We start from the raw sequence: 17,339 nt of genomic DNA, 5'->3' as shown, positions 1-17,339 counted from the left end.
AAAAATACATCACTTACATATTCTCGTCACTTTATACATAAATTACATTATTAAAAAAAAAGGATACATTTCTTGGAAAAAGTCTAGGTGTGGCGGCTGTAAGATATCAAGGGCGGACAGCACCTGCAAAACAAAAACAATCAAGGTTATTATTTGAAGTTAAAATAATTCGTCTAGAAAGAAATGTGTAAAAAATGTAAGACTTATTTTTCAATCCAAGTCGATAGAATTCTAAGCTTCGATCATACCATAAGCCTCGTTTTGATATAGCACTTTCAATGTAGACCAAAAAGTAAAAGACCTGTCGGTCTAATTGGAGTGCAAAATGTTAGTAAATAAATAAATGTTTTTTTACTACAGGTAAACCTATTTTTACATTTTAAATATAATGAGTGTATACAATATCTTAGAGATATCTATGGACAAATTCGATATGTGTATAGTAATTTTTTGCGAGAAATACATACATTTTAGGTAGGTAGCATATTTATAACAATCAACAAATTCCAGCTGCCAGAAACTCGAATTTGCACGAAACGGGTATACATAGGTTGTCAACTTCGTGGAACCGTTTCAACAATGAAATCATATAAAATGACAAACTATCGACCTGAAGTCACATACATATGTCCAAGGTCTGGCCAGCAGTTCCGAGCCAGGGAATGAACCCATGACCTGTTGAAAGCATTACTGAGATACATTGCTGGTTAAGCTACTTGTATGAATTTGCAATTATTTTTAGCATTACCAGCTCAGGGCCAATTTATGATATTTACATTGGACGCGTGCTCAAAATCGTGTGAAAGTTAAAAATATATTTATTGCACAAATGGTTTATGGTTAAAAATTCATTCAATTTCAGCATGATTTTGCGATTTTGTATGGCGGCTAGGCAGTAATAAAATCATTGAAAATAGTTTTGATTAATTTTGTACTTATGTATAAACATAGTTACCAACTGGAAGGGTCAGAAACGAAAAGTGAATGAGCTATTTTGTTTATGTGCTTTTTAATATAATATGTCAACTCATCAGTCGAAAAACCTTCCAAATCTTCGACGATTCAATTTAAATTAACGAGTGAACAGCCTATCACCAAATTAGATAAAATAATTACAAAGGAAATTTTATACTTACATTTTCGTGTTTGAAGAAGCACAGCATTTTCAACTCCCGGAAGACACGCTTTGACGAGACAAGAGATTGAAAAACATTAGGCAACTTCTTGAGCGCGACTCGTCTGCCATCCCTCGGATCCGTCACAGCCCTGTAATTTAAAAAAAAAAAAAATGAGTCAAAGACGAGAGAAAATCGGGTCAAATCTCGCACACAGCGAATTTTGCACGAGTTGTGTGGACACACCGCGGTGACAAAAGTGGGTGAGGAAACAGTTGCGAAAATTATACAACACCGAATAGAAAATATAATGAAAAAAAAAGAGATTGAAATAAACAAACGGAAGCACGCAGTGGTAGTGGTGTCGTTGTACGTTTGCGGTAATTAGCGCCGCTAACTAACTTTGTTCCATTGCGGTTCGCGTGGCACCTGTATATCCACACAACGAGCAAAATGAGAGCTTTTTGTTGCGAGTTTATCTGAATTTGGAAATTGTACAACGATTTAACGGTCGCGTATAAAACTGATAACATCGCAAAACTATCAACGGTTTTCGCTGATGTATCATGCGGGGCCGCACACCGACTATCATACGTTCTATAGAGATCAACCAATACATCTCTTCATTATTTGGTAAATATATGTAGCCTCGCAAATTTTCAAATGCATAATATATAAAATTGCGTTCAGATTAGGACATGTGGAGACATGCGAAGACGCAGTAAGGTGTGTCCCAACATCCAGAACGGCAAACCACAAAGCACACCAACATACGATTTTACGAGATGTGTGGTTAATTAGAATACCTAATATTCTATTTATTTTTTTTATATTTTCCCATGATGTCATTACGGCAAGGGTTCTCAATCGGTTGGTCAATCTCGAAGCAACATTCGATCAATCTCAATTATGATTGTGACTTTTGAAAATAATAATAATTTACATATTTTAAAATAAAAGCGTTTTGAAGAAGAAAATTTTCAATTCTTTTGGAAGATGTTGAGACACACTTGCTGATTTACAATAAACTACTTAAGATGATTGAGGAAAGGATATGTTATGTTAGGTTAGGTTTCGAAAATTATTGCCTGAAATAAGAACTAACTAATAATTTTCAATCGAACGAATAACTAATTTTCAATCGAAGTTAACCCACGGCTCGAACCCGGGAACGTCTCGGTGGTTAGCACTTACTCCACCACTGAGCTATACTGCTGGATATGCATATGTGAATGTTGCAGTCCAATTGTTCACTCACGAACATATGTACTTGTTTGTTCATACACGAGATATTAGTTGTAGTTTAAGTGCTAACAGTCTATCTAAGCTATATTTATTAAAATACATGAAATACTATGGAAAACCACATTACAACGTTGCTATTATATCTGTTTTCAATTATTTTTAAAATATTGCAATCCAGGGTAAGCAATTAAGCATACACACAAACAAACGAGGGACAACGATTGAAAATACTTATACTATGTCTAATAGTTTGTGCCTGAAAAAAATAAATATTTCGTTTGTCGATTTGTTCTTTTGTCTACATAAAAACTGGCCACATTGGTTTTTGTATGAACAAACTACGTAGAATTTTCACGTGAGAGAGAGAGATGTACACTCAGCTATAACATATGTATGTATTTAACATGATATGAAGGTGACTGTTCATTCGATTCGAAATGATATAATGATGGATTTACAGTTGGCGCCAAAATTTTGCGGTTGGCGGTTAAGTTCACATGCATATGTGGCTTGTCGATTGAACTGTCAGACCGGGGCATAGGAACCTGACTGTTCGTTCGTACAATGAGAGCGAGAGGGGTAGGAGTTGCGAGGAAAGAAAGTTCGCCATGTTACGCTCAAAGGGCATTGTGATATTGAACAATGGACGATTTCGTGCCAAGTTTAAAGTCGATTGTGGCCAAATTACGCAAGGCGAGTGGTGCACCTTCCGGCCGCAATCACAAATGTATTATTTACGAACCGCAAATCACATTCAAGTGGGACAAACCTCTATGCAAAACGTACGAGAGTCGACCCATGAAAGAAAATTCGACGGAAAAGTGATGCCGCAATGCAACGAGGTAATGAAAAAAATATGAAGAAACTGGAATATAGTTATCTGAGGAAATGCTCGAGATGATTATTGGGTTACATTTGGTAAAACTGATACTAAATATGTAATTTTCGATACATACATACATACTGTTCATAAGAAAACAATGTAATATCACTTTTTTCTTCATTTTTACCACAAAGACATGGTGGATGGAGTAAAGGGAATGAAATGGCAATGGGCGGGCCACGTGGCTGGAAGAATGGACGAAAAGTGGACAAAATATGTACTAGAATGATACCCGAGAGAATGCAAAAGGGTAAAAGGAAGACCGCAGGGAAGATGGCTAGACGAAATTGGGAAAATATGTGGTGTGAGATGGATGAGAGTTGCGCAAAACAATATCAACTGGAAGCGTGTTGGAGAGGAGTTAGATGATGAAGTCTTTCATTCAATTATATTACTGTATTTTCTTTAATAATAATGAATATGTACATATTATATTGAAAAACATATATTTCAGAATACAAAGAAACGAATAAATTTGTGTTTGTTTCGCTATGGATCTCCGATAAGTTAAAATATGACATTTTGGCCTGCTTATTTTTCATAGAATTTACATCTATTTTCAGCGTTTTTTTTTTTGTTAAAAATAAAGATAGATAAATAGATAGACACAAGGAAAAACTTTTAACATTCAAAATAATGACGGGAAAATAAAAAATCCAATTTTCTGAAGGCTTTCCCTTTAAGTTTTCCACTAGGTCCATCGTGGGAAATGTAAATTTCACATTTTCCACTCTAATTTACATATATAGTCAAATAATGGTGAATTTGATTTAAATAAGAAACAAGTATTTCATAAGTTAGATCAATGAAAAAATGCAAAATTTATCATCAAGCGACAGTATTATGTATTTCATCAGCGAAGAATTTTATCACCTAAATACTTGTTTTCGAAGTTTTTAAAATTTTGAAAATAAATCTCACGACATTTAAAAGAGAATACTTTAAAGTTCTAACTTGCATTATCTTCAGCACATGACATTTATCACATGTTCACAAAACACCGATCTTCCACTTTTCGGTAAGTAATCAAAAGGACTATGTAGCCTAATTGAATATGGAGTATTTTCATTTTGAAATTAGCTATTTGAAGACCCTGATTAACACTAAGCTTTAAAGTTAGCACTAAAATTCAGAATAATACACGCATTAAATAAACCAATCCTTTTAACATTCTCGTAGATAATCGAATCGGCGCATGTTTGCAACGATCTACTTGGCGAAACAGTCGATACGAAACGAAACGTCAACCTGCCACATTTGTTCTGACAAGTGTACGCCATTCATAGTAGACTTTTACACATTAGTGCGGTATAAATTGATGATTTCGCTCGACAAATAAGAATCGTCCGTATTTGTCAGGCTTCTCTAGCATACTCCCGAGCAGAAAACACGATCGATTCTGCAACATTGCAGACAGAACACGTCGCCTACTAATAGAATCACCAACGCCCCTCCTCTCTTTCTGATGCAACACAGACAATGCCCATTTTCCGATCGATAAATTAATTCGGCTAAACGACTATATCAGTTCCTATTTGTATAACATCTACCCAAGTACATAATATACACCCAAGGTATTGTTATTACAGTACGCTCAACAGGTTTTATTATTCAACGGTGCACAATAGAACTCGTGTATCTTCCTTGCGGCGACATTTTCATGTTTGTCCATGTGGCTACGTGGCTATTTGGATTTCAGGTCGATAATGTTTGCTCACTTCGTATATATATATATTTTTAACCATATGCAAGATCTGTATGTTCGATTATGTACAAAGGCTCGTCTGGTGCGACGGAGCTCTCAACAAGCGAACCGGGTCAAGACGATTGTAACGATCAACATGAACTCAGGGAAGAAGATTCGTAGATAAGTATGCTAAAAGAATCGTGAAATAAAACCAATTCAAAAAAATACTGCGCTACGAAACGATTAGAAACGAATTCGTTGACGAGATCTCGTCGTCACGGCAGAACGAGTCAAAACAAAGAAACGGACAAAAAATTCTATCCAATAATTACATTCAATTTTTGAAAAGACGCGCGAAGATTGTGCGAATGTTTACACCTGCGCAATCGGATAATCAGTTATAAGTTGAAATATAAACAGCGATGACTTTGTTTCTCGTGGTTTGGTAGCCAACATGGGACTTTCACAAATGATTATGTTAATAAATAAGTGAATTTGATTAATATACGGAAAAAGGTGAAATGAAATCAGACGAGATGTTTATCCGATGTCGTTTCCTGTTGGCGGAAATTAATCGAAAATGTAATTAAATATTTAATCATTCCACTAAAATGTTTGTATAATTAGTTTAATTTGCATGAAGACTTAAAGAGATAATTTGTAATCAAAACGAAAATGGACAATAAGCATTGTTGGACAACATGTACATATGTTTGGAATTTATCTCCTCATAAACTTATTATATTATATTATATATATATATATATATATATATATATATATATATATATATATATATATATATATATATATATATATATAATACATAAATATATGAATAAATCAATTTTAGATAGAAAAAGTTCTATAAATCAGTTTCAAACCCGATTAGCTAAAATACTTTTACGAATTTTTACGGATTAAAATTCTTACACGTGTATACATAACAGACAATGAGAAATAATTACATGATAACAAAACGAAAAATGGGTACTCGCAACGGATATTTTTTGCAGAGTGGGTGTTGGTATGATTGGATCCACAAAAATCAAAGTGAATTGACAATTGATATATGCGAATTGTTGAATTGACGATTGACCTAACCTCAATCTATATTTATTATATATGAATTATAGTCCAATTGAAGTAAAATAAGCAACAGAAGTTAACAAAAAACAGTACTTAAATGTTAATTACAATCAGATTGGATAAAAATAAAATAAGTCTTCAAAAATATTCGGTATATAAAATTGTTATCATTATTAGATTGTACTGCGTCCATTTAGATTTATATTTCTAACAAAGAAATTGAATTCCATAAATCCCAGAATCGAGGGTGAATGAGATTATTTAAATACAAAAGGTTAAGAAATTATACGTATTTTAATTGTTTAGTATTTTCCATTGTGCAAACAAACAGTTCAAATAAATCCCACGTAGAAAAACTTTGCAAACTTCAAGTAAACTTCGATACCCGCAAAAGGAAAAATAATGTGCACGCCTTAATTCAAATAACATATTTTGGCACAAAGAGAAAATTGGCTTTAGAAAGTACATATAAGAAGCGGGAAAATATCAACACAATGATATTTCTAAACGGTCAAATAGTGTCAGTCGAGCATATGGCAAAGTCACTTCGCTATATGTACATGCGGCCACATAAAAACCAATAGAAAATATCATGATCAATACTTTCATTCGGACCAATGGGAAATTGTAACTGAACACGCGACCCATCCAGGACCTTTTCAGAGGCCCTTATCTTTGACGGCGTAATCCCGACCGACGGAGACATAAAGAGAGACGAAGACAAAGCGCTAAAATATTTCAGATCATTCGGAAGAGACGAGACAAATTGAACCGGTTTTATAATACGGGCACATACACACACGAGACGGGGAGAAGTGAGGAAAATGGGGACCAGACGTAATGTGCCAGCCCGAGTTTTCGGGGCCACAATGCGACGACAGCTGGTGCAACAGAAGAGATGTGTTAAAATGTTGGATGGGGGCGAGAGAGCCATGGTATAAGATCCCATAGGTATATGTGTGTATATGCTAAGAATGCGAGCAACATCTGCGTCTTTAGGTCCTCTCGAACCGAGGAGTGTTGCTGCTGGAGTGGAATATCCGAAGACAAGTGCGACCAAAAAATATGGTGCCCATATGTCGTCGACACCGTTGAAGCGGTATAGAGAATAACTTGCGAAACGAAAAAGGATCGAAAGAAATAAAGTCGAAGGTCGCAAACGGATCATATTTGAGTCTCATCCAGGCGAACAATTTCTGTATCGCGCTTATTTTTTGACTCAACTGTAATTTACTCAAAGATGAGGATCGCTTCCTTGTATCTATTTAAGAATAGGTTCACTTGTCACTCGTGACACATTTGTTAAATAGATTGGATGAATTTTATTTATGACTGTGTCTGGTTATTGTAAAAATCAGCTCGTTTTTGAAGTGATACATAGCAGGGAAATTTAGGAGAGGCTTCAACTTTCAAAGACTTTAAATTGTAAATAAATAATTAATCAGACGCAGAGTGGTATGCGGCACGTATTTTTTTTCGATAGTTTTACACGTGTAGAAAACGCTTGCATGCCTGATCTATACCAGGCCAAAACTAGCCCTCCAGAGTGTTTTTGGTGATATATTTTCCGTGTTTGAAAGTGACCAAAGTGACTTCCCATATTTGAAGAAATGTGGGAGAAACTTGTCGAACTAATGAGATCGTACTAATTAACAATTACATAAAACACGCCCATTCACAGCTGGCGTCTACCTAGGCATGCCATGCCGTCGAATACTTATTGATACAATTGTATTGGAAATTTAAGCTTTCGTATTACATATATACGGTGGGTAAAACTGAGGCATTGTATTTCGATTGAGCATTAATTTATTTGAGATGTCTGCATTTATGTTATATTACATTTCATTATAAATATATACTCGAAATCCAATTATTTTAATTTATTAGATAAAATCAATCTTCAAGCTTTCAAATAATTTATAAAGTTGCACTGGTAAATTTAACATATATAAAGAAAATTAAGTTAAATATAGTTTAAAGTACCAATATAGCCAGTGATATGTAAACAGACGTTAATGTTTTTGTTTTAATTGAAAATTGGAGCATTGTCTAACGATTACCTGACAGCAAATATTGTTTATGTCGCTACGAATTTTTATTGTATTCGTTTATTTATTTTAAGTTTGGACCATTGTGACATTACAGAAGTGCCTAATGCGCCACAATGGTCGAAAAATATAAATATATATGTACAAGCAGAAAATACATCATTTATACGTAATCATGAAAAACAATAGCATTATATGTAATAGCAGATAAACTAAAAATATCAAATAACAGAATACAAAGTAGGGAATGTCTTGCACAATGGCAGCACAAATATATAACAGCCGTAAATACAAAACATCCCACCCCAAATACCCAAATGGAAAAGAGAAGATCGAAATTTCACTCATACATCATATTAAGTTATAAAAATAATGATGGACCATTCATACACATATACCCCAATGCGCTTACAAAACAATATCATAGAGACAGAGTGGGTATATGTAAATGGACCATTAACTAGAAATGTACAATTACTGGATTAATTTGTCATCCTAAGAACCGAAAAAATAATTGTATCCGGAAATTTGTTAATTACATCCCGGAATTGCATGTATAAAATGACTCAAATATCTAGTGTAGAACGTGAGATTTTTACGTTGTATGAATTATATATTATGTAAAATTAAACTGAAACTCGCCTAATAACACAGAATACAAGATATTTATTTTAATATTGACAGTTTAGAGGAAAATTTTATTAAAAAAAATTGTATTCGAATGAAATATTCAAATTTGGACAATACGGAGAACTAGCTAGGAAATTCAAACGAGTGAATATGTTTTATTTCACGACCGTTTTGTCATGTCAAAAATGGAGAATAACCTCACGGAGATGGCACGATGATGCTGTCCGATTACAAATTCAAACGAATAGGATAAAAGGCGTTTATCGAAACATCTATCTCGCCGTATGAAATATGTACGAACATGTAAGGACGAATAAAAATGCGAACGTCACTAACCTTTCGAAATATTCGCGTGAAAAAACTGAAACGGACGCACATGTGAGTGGCTATTTATGTAAAAAAAAAAAAGATCGATAGGAGAGTTATTTTAAATGTCAAATCGTTAATAATAGACGAGCGGCATGTTGATATCCTTATAAGGGTGTTTTTTTATAGAGCGTTTTAACGAGGTACCCGAAAACCTAATTGAGTCGAAAATTCGGCACGTGCGAATAATAAGAAAATCACTGCGCCATTTTTAATTAGCGGTCGTTGATCTTCACCTGCCATATTTCGACGATACAATGTAAATGAAAAAAAAAGTATTCGGCATACGAAATGTATCAATATTTTGGACAGCGAACGTCGCGATCAGATAGTGAGACTTACATACATACATATATGGTGTGATGAACCATTGAAGTTTACATATGAGTTGTGGTATTATGTCTATACGTTAGTAAACGATAACTACATAGGTGTGCAAAATTTTAAACAGCACTGTGGGGTTGAAAGATGCGGAATTTCTATTGTGTGAGTCATAGGAATTCGCGCAAAAGTGTATGACGAAGAAAGTTACTCATTCACGTTGGATAAAATCAATACGGTTACGAAATGAACATTTGTATAAATGTCGAGATGCAATAGATGGATGGACATCTGAGAGGTACAGCAAAATGAAAAGCTGTTGGTTCGTATTTGTCAAGCTCGAGTGATATAACCATATCGTTGACGTTTTACACCTCTGACAGTATCTTAGGTCGTGACCCGATCAAAGTCCCAAAAAGAGTATCAAGATGAACCACAACGCTATTCGACAGTCAATCATCCAATCAAAGAATATTCATTTAAATATCAATGACAGAAGTCCATCTCAGATTTGGCAAATGATACCTACTGTTTGAGGGACGTCGTTGAGCTTGATACTACTTTTAACAATTTCATACTTTAGTTGAAATTCGTTTGTGGCAACTTGACCACACCATTAAACATGCATACATTTATTTTGTGGAAGCTAAAAGTACAGTTTAGTACAGTACAAATGAGCTTATGAACAGGTACAATTCTGACCAAGCAACAAGTATACAAAGAAAATATATTGATAATTCGTGTCATCATCATCTTCATCTACAGACAGACACTCGCCGTCCACTGCTGAATAAAGCCTTCACCAACACACTTCCATTCACCTCTGTTTTGCGTTCTCTCATCCATCTCATCAACACCCACTCATTTTTTTAATTTCATCCACGCATCTTCCTTGTAGTTTTTCTTTCGCCCTTTTTCATCCTCTCGGGTACCATTCTAGTACTTCTTTTGTTCATCTTGCATCCATTCTTCTTACTACGTGACCCACCCATTGCCATTTCAATACCTTTACTTTTTCCACCACCCTTGTCATACTTTTCACTAACGTATTCCGTATCCTATCTCTCCTTGTTATGCCGAGCATATAGCGTTTCATACTTCTTTGAGTGCGTTATACTTTGTGTAGCATCATTTCCAAGTTTCACATCCACACGTCATAGCAGGTAAAACACATTGATCGAAGATCTTTTTCTTTAGTCTAAGTGGCATTATTTTATTCAAAAAGCGGCGTTCGTTCTCCGAACGCTCTTCATCCTAATTTTATACATCTCTTTATTTATTCTTCTTTATTACCGGACATGTATGCATAGATAAAACAAAAAGATCACAAACCAGATACAAATCCTCATATGACGATTTAATGAAATGGGCTTTTTCTTATTACTTCATATATTATACATACAAAAGTAGCTTTCAACCATTGAACAGGGGTACGAATAGAAAACGCATGGTATTTTCCTTTTGCTATGTTTCATTTATGTACGAAGCCTTCATAAATAAAGCACAACGTTCATATTTTGTCCTCTCTATATTCTATATAGGCTTTTTTACAATTACTTTTAATTGAGCCAAGCAATGTAATGCAAAATCATAATGATAAATGAGAAGTTTTATTCGTTTAAATAATTGATCAATAGATTTTATCGACATTTTATTAATTGATTCTGCAACTGCGAAATTTTCCTACCTAACATATACCGTTCACTTGTCGTTATTCAAACACAAAGCCGACGTAAAATTAACATTAAATTGTGAATTACATTGTTTAGCTCTCCTATTGTCAAAAGTATAATTTCTGGTAATGTATGCTAATGTACCATTCATTACCGCTTTTTTACACGACCATCCGTCCATGCAGTAAATAAACATCGAAAGAGCGCAAAAGTCATCACTGCAGGGAATTCAAGGAAACGTCGTGGACTTTCGACACCGTTTTTTAAAGATTGGTTGAAAATCTGGTTAAGTGTTGCGTACAAGAAGAGGTGTTGTTATTGGGCCAGGTGTTATCGTCTCACCTGCCGGCAGCTGTTGCCGACTATCACGCAATGTCGAACGGTCGTAGTTTCCACAAAAACTTCTCGATCGTTCTTATTGTATTAAATGTATCTTTCAAATACTTTTATACGGATAGAACGAAAGATTTAAAATTAAATCGAAAAGTTGTGTCGGACTTTTCAGGTTCGGTGTCGCGTGTGTCACGGTTTGTTGGCCGCTGGTCGTACTCGGAGGCCAACCGGCATATCGCAGATAGTTATGTTGATCTACCGGTCTGGTGATGATTATTTTATACTTAGTCCATCTTTGTGAAGCTCTCATGTGCTGAAAGACATTAAGCGATTTGAGCTAAAGACACGTCCATAGCTCAAAAACTTTGGCTCTTTGTTATTATGGTAAACATTATCAATTGAATCATCGCTGGGTGGGAGATCTTCCTATTTTGGGCTAGACCCAACCATCTGACTACACGTTTTTTACATCGTCAATCCAACACTTGTGATGCGTCTTACAATACGATACTATTCCGGTATCATACCTATTCAACGTTCTAACAGTAATACTCAATTGGAATTAAATAAATCCAATTATAAACAATTTGACGGTAAAAATTCCGCACGGTCAATTATTCGCGATCAAATCTCCATCGGGTCCATTAGCTTACCTGCGAATTTTAGATCCGAAGTGAAAATTTGAATTGAATGAAATGTATACATTATAATAATATTGCATATTTGATTTCGAGTACATAGCTGATTCATCGTCACTTCATCATTTATGCTGTCTGCCACGATGTGTTACTATAAAAGTACGTCTCAAGTACTTTTTTCTTGTTGTAAATGATTTGATGAAGAAAATTTCGTATTTAAGTTCAATTTCCAAAATGTACTGATTGGGAAATGGGGAAATGGATCTGAACTTTCATAATAAAACGTGGATAGTTGAAAAAAAATGAGAAGCTCTGGTAGTAATTGAAACTTTCGTCCAGTAGTGAACGCAATTGGGTTGACGATGATACATGGTGTGCCATTTGAAATAAACGGCTCTTTGTCACGGGTTTGTTGTTTATTGAACGATTAGCATTTTAGTGAATAAATGTTCCAATGATAAAATTACAATGTGTCTCCCGGAGAAAGTACATATTCAAGTTTTGGCAAACTTTAACGTGCTTTTATTCGATTGTCAGTCATCTTTATCGGTTTATTTATACAGGTGATTCATAACTCAGTACAAACTGTTACGAGCGATATAATATAGCTTTAAATGATTCATTTGATAGATAAAATCCAATTAATATAATACAATCAACATACAAAAGCTGAAGCAAGAAAACCTTGTTAATATATGTACATACATACATATATTCAAAATTAAATTACTATACATATAGTGAAAAACAATTCAAGGCACTAATTTCAAAGTATATTACATATTAGAATTAATTTTAATCCATCAGAGGGTTATTTCACTTTCAGTATATAAATGAGAGCCACAACTGGCACGACAGTAAAGTTAGTATCTCTACTCATTAAAACTTTTGGATTAAGTCAGAGCGGGTCAGGGCTATCTCAAATACTTACTTGGAGGTATGGTAAGTATGTATGTATTTCAAAGCACAAAAACAAAATCAATAAGATGCGAGATAAACATAAAAACAAAATTATATAATAGACGTATCGCAAAATGATGTATACGTGTTTGAAATATTTTTATAATCAAATGAAATTATCACAACTGTTGGAACAAGCTAGATGATTTTGAAAAATTTACCAATATTCGACAACAACTTGTCGGAATCTCTTTAATATGCAAGGAATCAAAGTTGAAATAAATGCAAGAAAAATTGATTCAACGACGGTATGACATGTTCTGAGGAAACATTATCCTTTCTCGAGTGCATCACAGCTATGTATGGCAAGACAAGCGGTATTAATTTTCAAGATATAATGATGGATCCAAACATCGTATTTCTTTCTACCTTAGAAGGCAATGGGAAGTACATACATACATATTACAGTAAAGACAAGCAGTAAAAATGATTATTATGCTAAATAAACAGCTTGTAAAAACAGCAACGCACGCGGCACGACATTGAGTACCCAAAACATACATATAACCTAAGAAAGACAAATCTGTGGAGCACTTTCTTAATTTATATTTTACCACGATGCCATTAAGGGTTTACCCCTGAGCGACACATATGGTGTTAAACTTGTACATTTACAAATTTTAAATCATATTCAAATAGTAGGTAGAGTGGTTTTGCCAATTTGACGAGGAACCGTTTCAACAACGAAATCAGATTAATTGTCAAAATCTGATAGGAAACGATCGACTTGGAGTTACAAATATCCAAGTCTGATCTGACCAGACTGTAGAAATACTCCGAATATTTTAAATCGAGGTCAATCCAGGGCACGAACCCGGGAACCTCTCGGCGGTTAGCAATAACGCAACCACCGAGCTATACCGCTGGCTTTATTATATAGTTATAAACGAACTATAATTTGAACTCGCGATGCCATGGATCTATGTATGTATGTATTATAAATTCCTGATTTTATCTAACAAAGTTGTCGAGACAGCCTGATACAAAACTGTTGACTTTGACTGTAAGTATATAATATATTTCATTTAACCCTTTGAGTGCTGACGACGTTTATGTTGAAAACCCGCCACACGAAAATTTCGGCACTATTTCCAACTAGAATTATTTAGAAATCCAATAGAAAACAGGCATAAAAATTGTAGCCAATCCAAACAAACCCTAGATCACTACTCTAGATAACTACTGCCGAGGATTTCGAATTTTGTAAAGGTGTTTTTACTCTCTAATATACCTTGCAACAATATAAAATAAACAAAATAAGTCTATTAATGAATGTTTTTTTACTAGTTCCATCTTCATTGTTGTTAAAATGTAATGCTAACAATCTAAATGCCAAGCCACAATCTAAAATACTCAGCAGTTATAAATTCAGAAATTCCAGTGTAAATCAGTCTTTATTGACACGGATTACAAGACCCAATACATTTTTTTTTAAATGCTACTTGAAAAGTCTTAGCGGGTAGTATTCTTGTTTATTTTTTACATACTCAAAATACAACGCCTATCCGCGTATTTCAGACTCATGGACTTGTTGGCAAAACGCCGATCGACGTTGGTCAGCATTCAAAGGGTTAAATGAAATATATTATATGAAATATATTGCATGAAGTTCTATACCTATGAACTTCATGCAAAAGAAAATACAAGATGTGAATAATACATACATGCATGTACTAACATAAAGGAGAATGGGATTTTGACGCCACCACCTACACATAAAGTCATGTCTTCCTATATGAGTAGAAGCAGACGAGTAGGGAAAAAATAAAGTTGGGTCGTGAACGGAATTGATCTACGGTTTCGCCATTTTATAGTTTATAGAGGTACCCGCGGGGCTTCGTGCCACGGGCATCCTCCACCTTCCTCCTCCTAGTTTCACGATTCCACACCTCGATTTTCTTGAAAACGCGATCGGTCCGTCAGAGGGGAGGAGGGTCGGCGGCCGAAACCGGTCTCCGGTGACCCGCGAGTCGTACAATATACACTAGTCGAGACGAGCGAGAGCCACACCACAAAGAAGAAATGTGAGAAAAGACCTGACGAAGCGCGAGGTCCATCCGTCCCGACAAAAGGATGATTGATACACGAATGTGTCTCCGTCCAAAATTTCTCGGAGGGGTCAAATCTAAAGATTCATTGTGAGCCGCGAAGGGCGCACTCGCGAGATAAATCATACGAATGTACGACCGTCGCAGGGTGATGGAGATACGACGACACGTGGAAGAGATCACAATACGGATGGCGCTCTTAAGTGCGTCGTTAAGTGGTCTCGTCGATAAATCAAGATTCAAAAATGTATTTTTGAAAGATTTACTCGTAATATATGAGTGTCAGTTGAGATCGATGTGAGTTATTTCGTTTATTGGGTGCTTAACTTAATTCGTACCCTTAACATACCTTCGTCATACTACATAGTACTTTAAATGCCTTCGTTATACTTTCATGAGCCAGAATGAAATACTCGAGTTAAAATATCGGTCGTTTGCATGATCGTGCACATAGGCACTAATTAAAAGCTCTGGGTTCACGTTTCTCAAACTTTTTCATTGAGGATTGGCCAAATATTTATATTTTTCGTCTAATGAAGGTTAGAATAGACATGACGAATCAAGCTGAAGTGAAAATAAGTTTATACGAGATGAATATTCAAGTGAGTTGCGAAAGGGCGGTAGAAAGCCGGGTTTAGATAGCTAGATGTCATCGTTCGATCTGAGACAAGATTCCAGTGTAATTTTTAATGAGTTCGTTAATGATTAACCACTTAATCGCCACGCGTTTATAGAAACAGATTTGATTATTTTATTGTGTTTAGTGCCACCCCTTGACACTAACTCTTGAATATACCAGAAACTAACAAAATATTATCTTTTTTCAATTTCAATAGTATCACAGGATATTTTTACAAACCTCCTTTACGTTTCATTTACTATTACAATTAAGAGGACTTTTTTATTTATTATCTTTAGATGTCACTGTGAAAAAACCAAAATTAATTACGAGTCATAGCCATAGCAAGGAGCGTAGGAACTTTATGGAGCTAACTGATTGATGTTAATAAGAAGTAAGAAGAGGTTATTAAAAAGCTTGTAATGATGCTCGTCAGAGAGTGAAACACGAATACATAGAGGAATGATGTCCAGAACAATCCAATATGATATACCAATGTATAGCAAATTATGATGTAATTATTAGCCACTTCGACTCGAGTATAAAAGATTTTTGGAGTAAATCCTTGTAACTATGTAGGTATGAGTATAACCTTGTAACATGGCTCCATCGGTCACTCATTGCTCTCTATTGGTTACCAATACTGCCAAATTTTATACCGCAAGTGAAATTATACACAAAACAGCTGCTTATTTGGCCCAATTTAAGCACCTGCAAGATTTACTCAAAAAGTTTACCAATACTTACATCCTATATATAAGCCAAAATCTACATAGTTGCAAATGATAATAATATGCATTGCACACTTATAAATAACGTTAAATAAGCACGAGTCTGGGCTAGATATTTCATCAAAAGTTACTTAAAACGTTTCCACAAACTATTCATTTTATTTTTAAAAAATCACGACCCACAATCTGAAAATACTTGCACGACAGAACCGACCTGGGTCAAGCTACGAAACACACGACCTACAACTTCAAGGAAACACACCGAATAATCGATGATCTGAACGCCATCAACCAGCTGAATCGATCGGTGCGATTCTTAAGCCTCGCAATAACCGTAATGAGAATTTCGCCACAATAACGAGTATCCGTTACGACGTGCCAAAATGTTCCGCGGCAGGTGCGTCGGCTCCAGCTGCTGCTGATGAATGCATTGCGTAAGTCGAGGACGATGAAGAATGGTAAACCCGGTGAACGACCACGAAGATGCACCGATGCACATATGCACCGACATGAGATGCATAGAAATGCCGACACGACGCGCCGAACAATGGGTCAGAACCGCGTGACGTTTCGGTACACATCCCACCGGACTCTCATTACGACCCACCCTGTATGTAATTTGTCGACTCCGTACATACCTTGGGCAAGCGAACAGTATGATTATATGAAATTTGACGAGTATCTTTCATATATTGAATTAAATATATGTGCACGTCTTGTAAAATCGAACGCACTATAAATATCATACTACCGTTTATTTTGCATCGCCTATGTATTATTTATCGTGTGGGAGTGATATAATATGATACGAACTGGATCTTACTATTTAATGTCTCCTACTTGTATATTATAGAAAAGTATTGTTTGGTACATTTTATATTGACACATTAATATGATCCGTGATATGTACGTGACGTAGATGTAATAGTAGAAGCCGACACAACTATTAT

The 17,339-nt window shown here is 35.2% G+C and overlaps 1 protein-coding gene across 4 annotated transcripts in view; it reads right to left on the bottom strand.

Annotated features, from left to right (window-relative positions):
- nmo (serine/threonine-protein kinase nemo) overlaps nucleotides 1-17,339 on the bottom strand; it is an 84,847-nt gene that overhangs the window by 27,656 nt on the left and 39,852 nt on the right. For all 4 annotated transcript variants that reach the window (XR_013260891.1, XM_077435804.1, XM_077435806.1 and 1 more), the window contains exons 2-3: nucleotides 1,137-1,266; nucleotides 68-123 (exon numbers count right to left, since the gene is read on the bottom strand). Coding sequence is in view for 3 of the 4 variants with exons in the window: in XM_077435804.1 (XP_077291930.1) it covers nucleotides 68-123; nucleotides 1,137-1,266 (186 nt within the window). In the remaining variant the exon portion in view is untranslated. The remainder of the gene's footprint in view (nucleotides 1-67; nucleotides 124-1,136; nucleotides 1,267-17,339) is intronic.

Source organism: Arctopsyche grandis, chromosome 8 (genome assembly GCF_051622035.1).
Source record: "Arctopsyche grandis isolate Sample6627 chromosome 8, ASM5162203v2, whole genome shotgun sequence".
In the NCBI taxonomy this organism is placed as follows: Eukaryota; Metazoa; Arthropoda; class Insecta; order Trichoptera; family Hydropsychidae; genus Arctopsyche; species Arctopsyche grandis.
The sequence above is the reverse complement of the archived record's forward strand: the minus strand, read 5'-3'. Positions and strand labels throughout refer to the sequence as shown.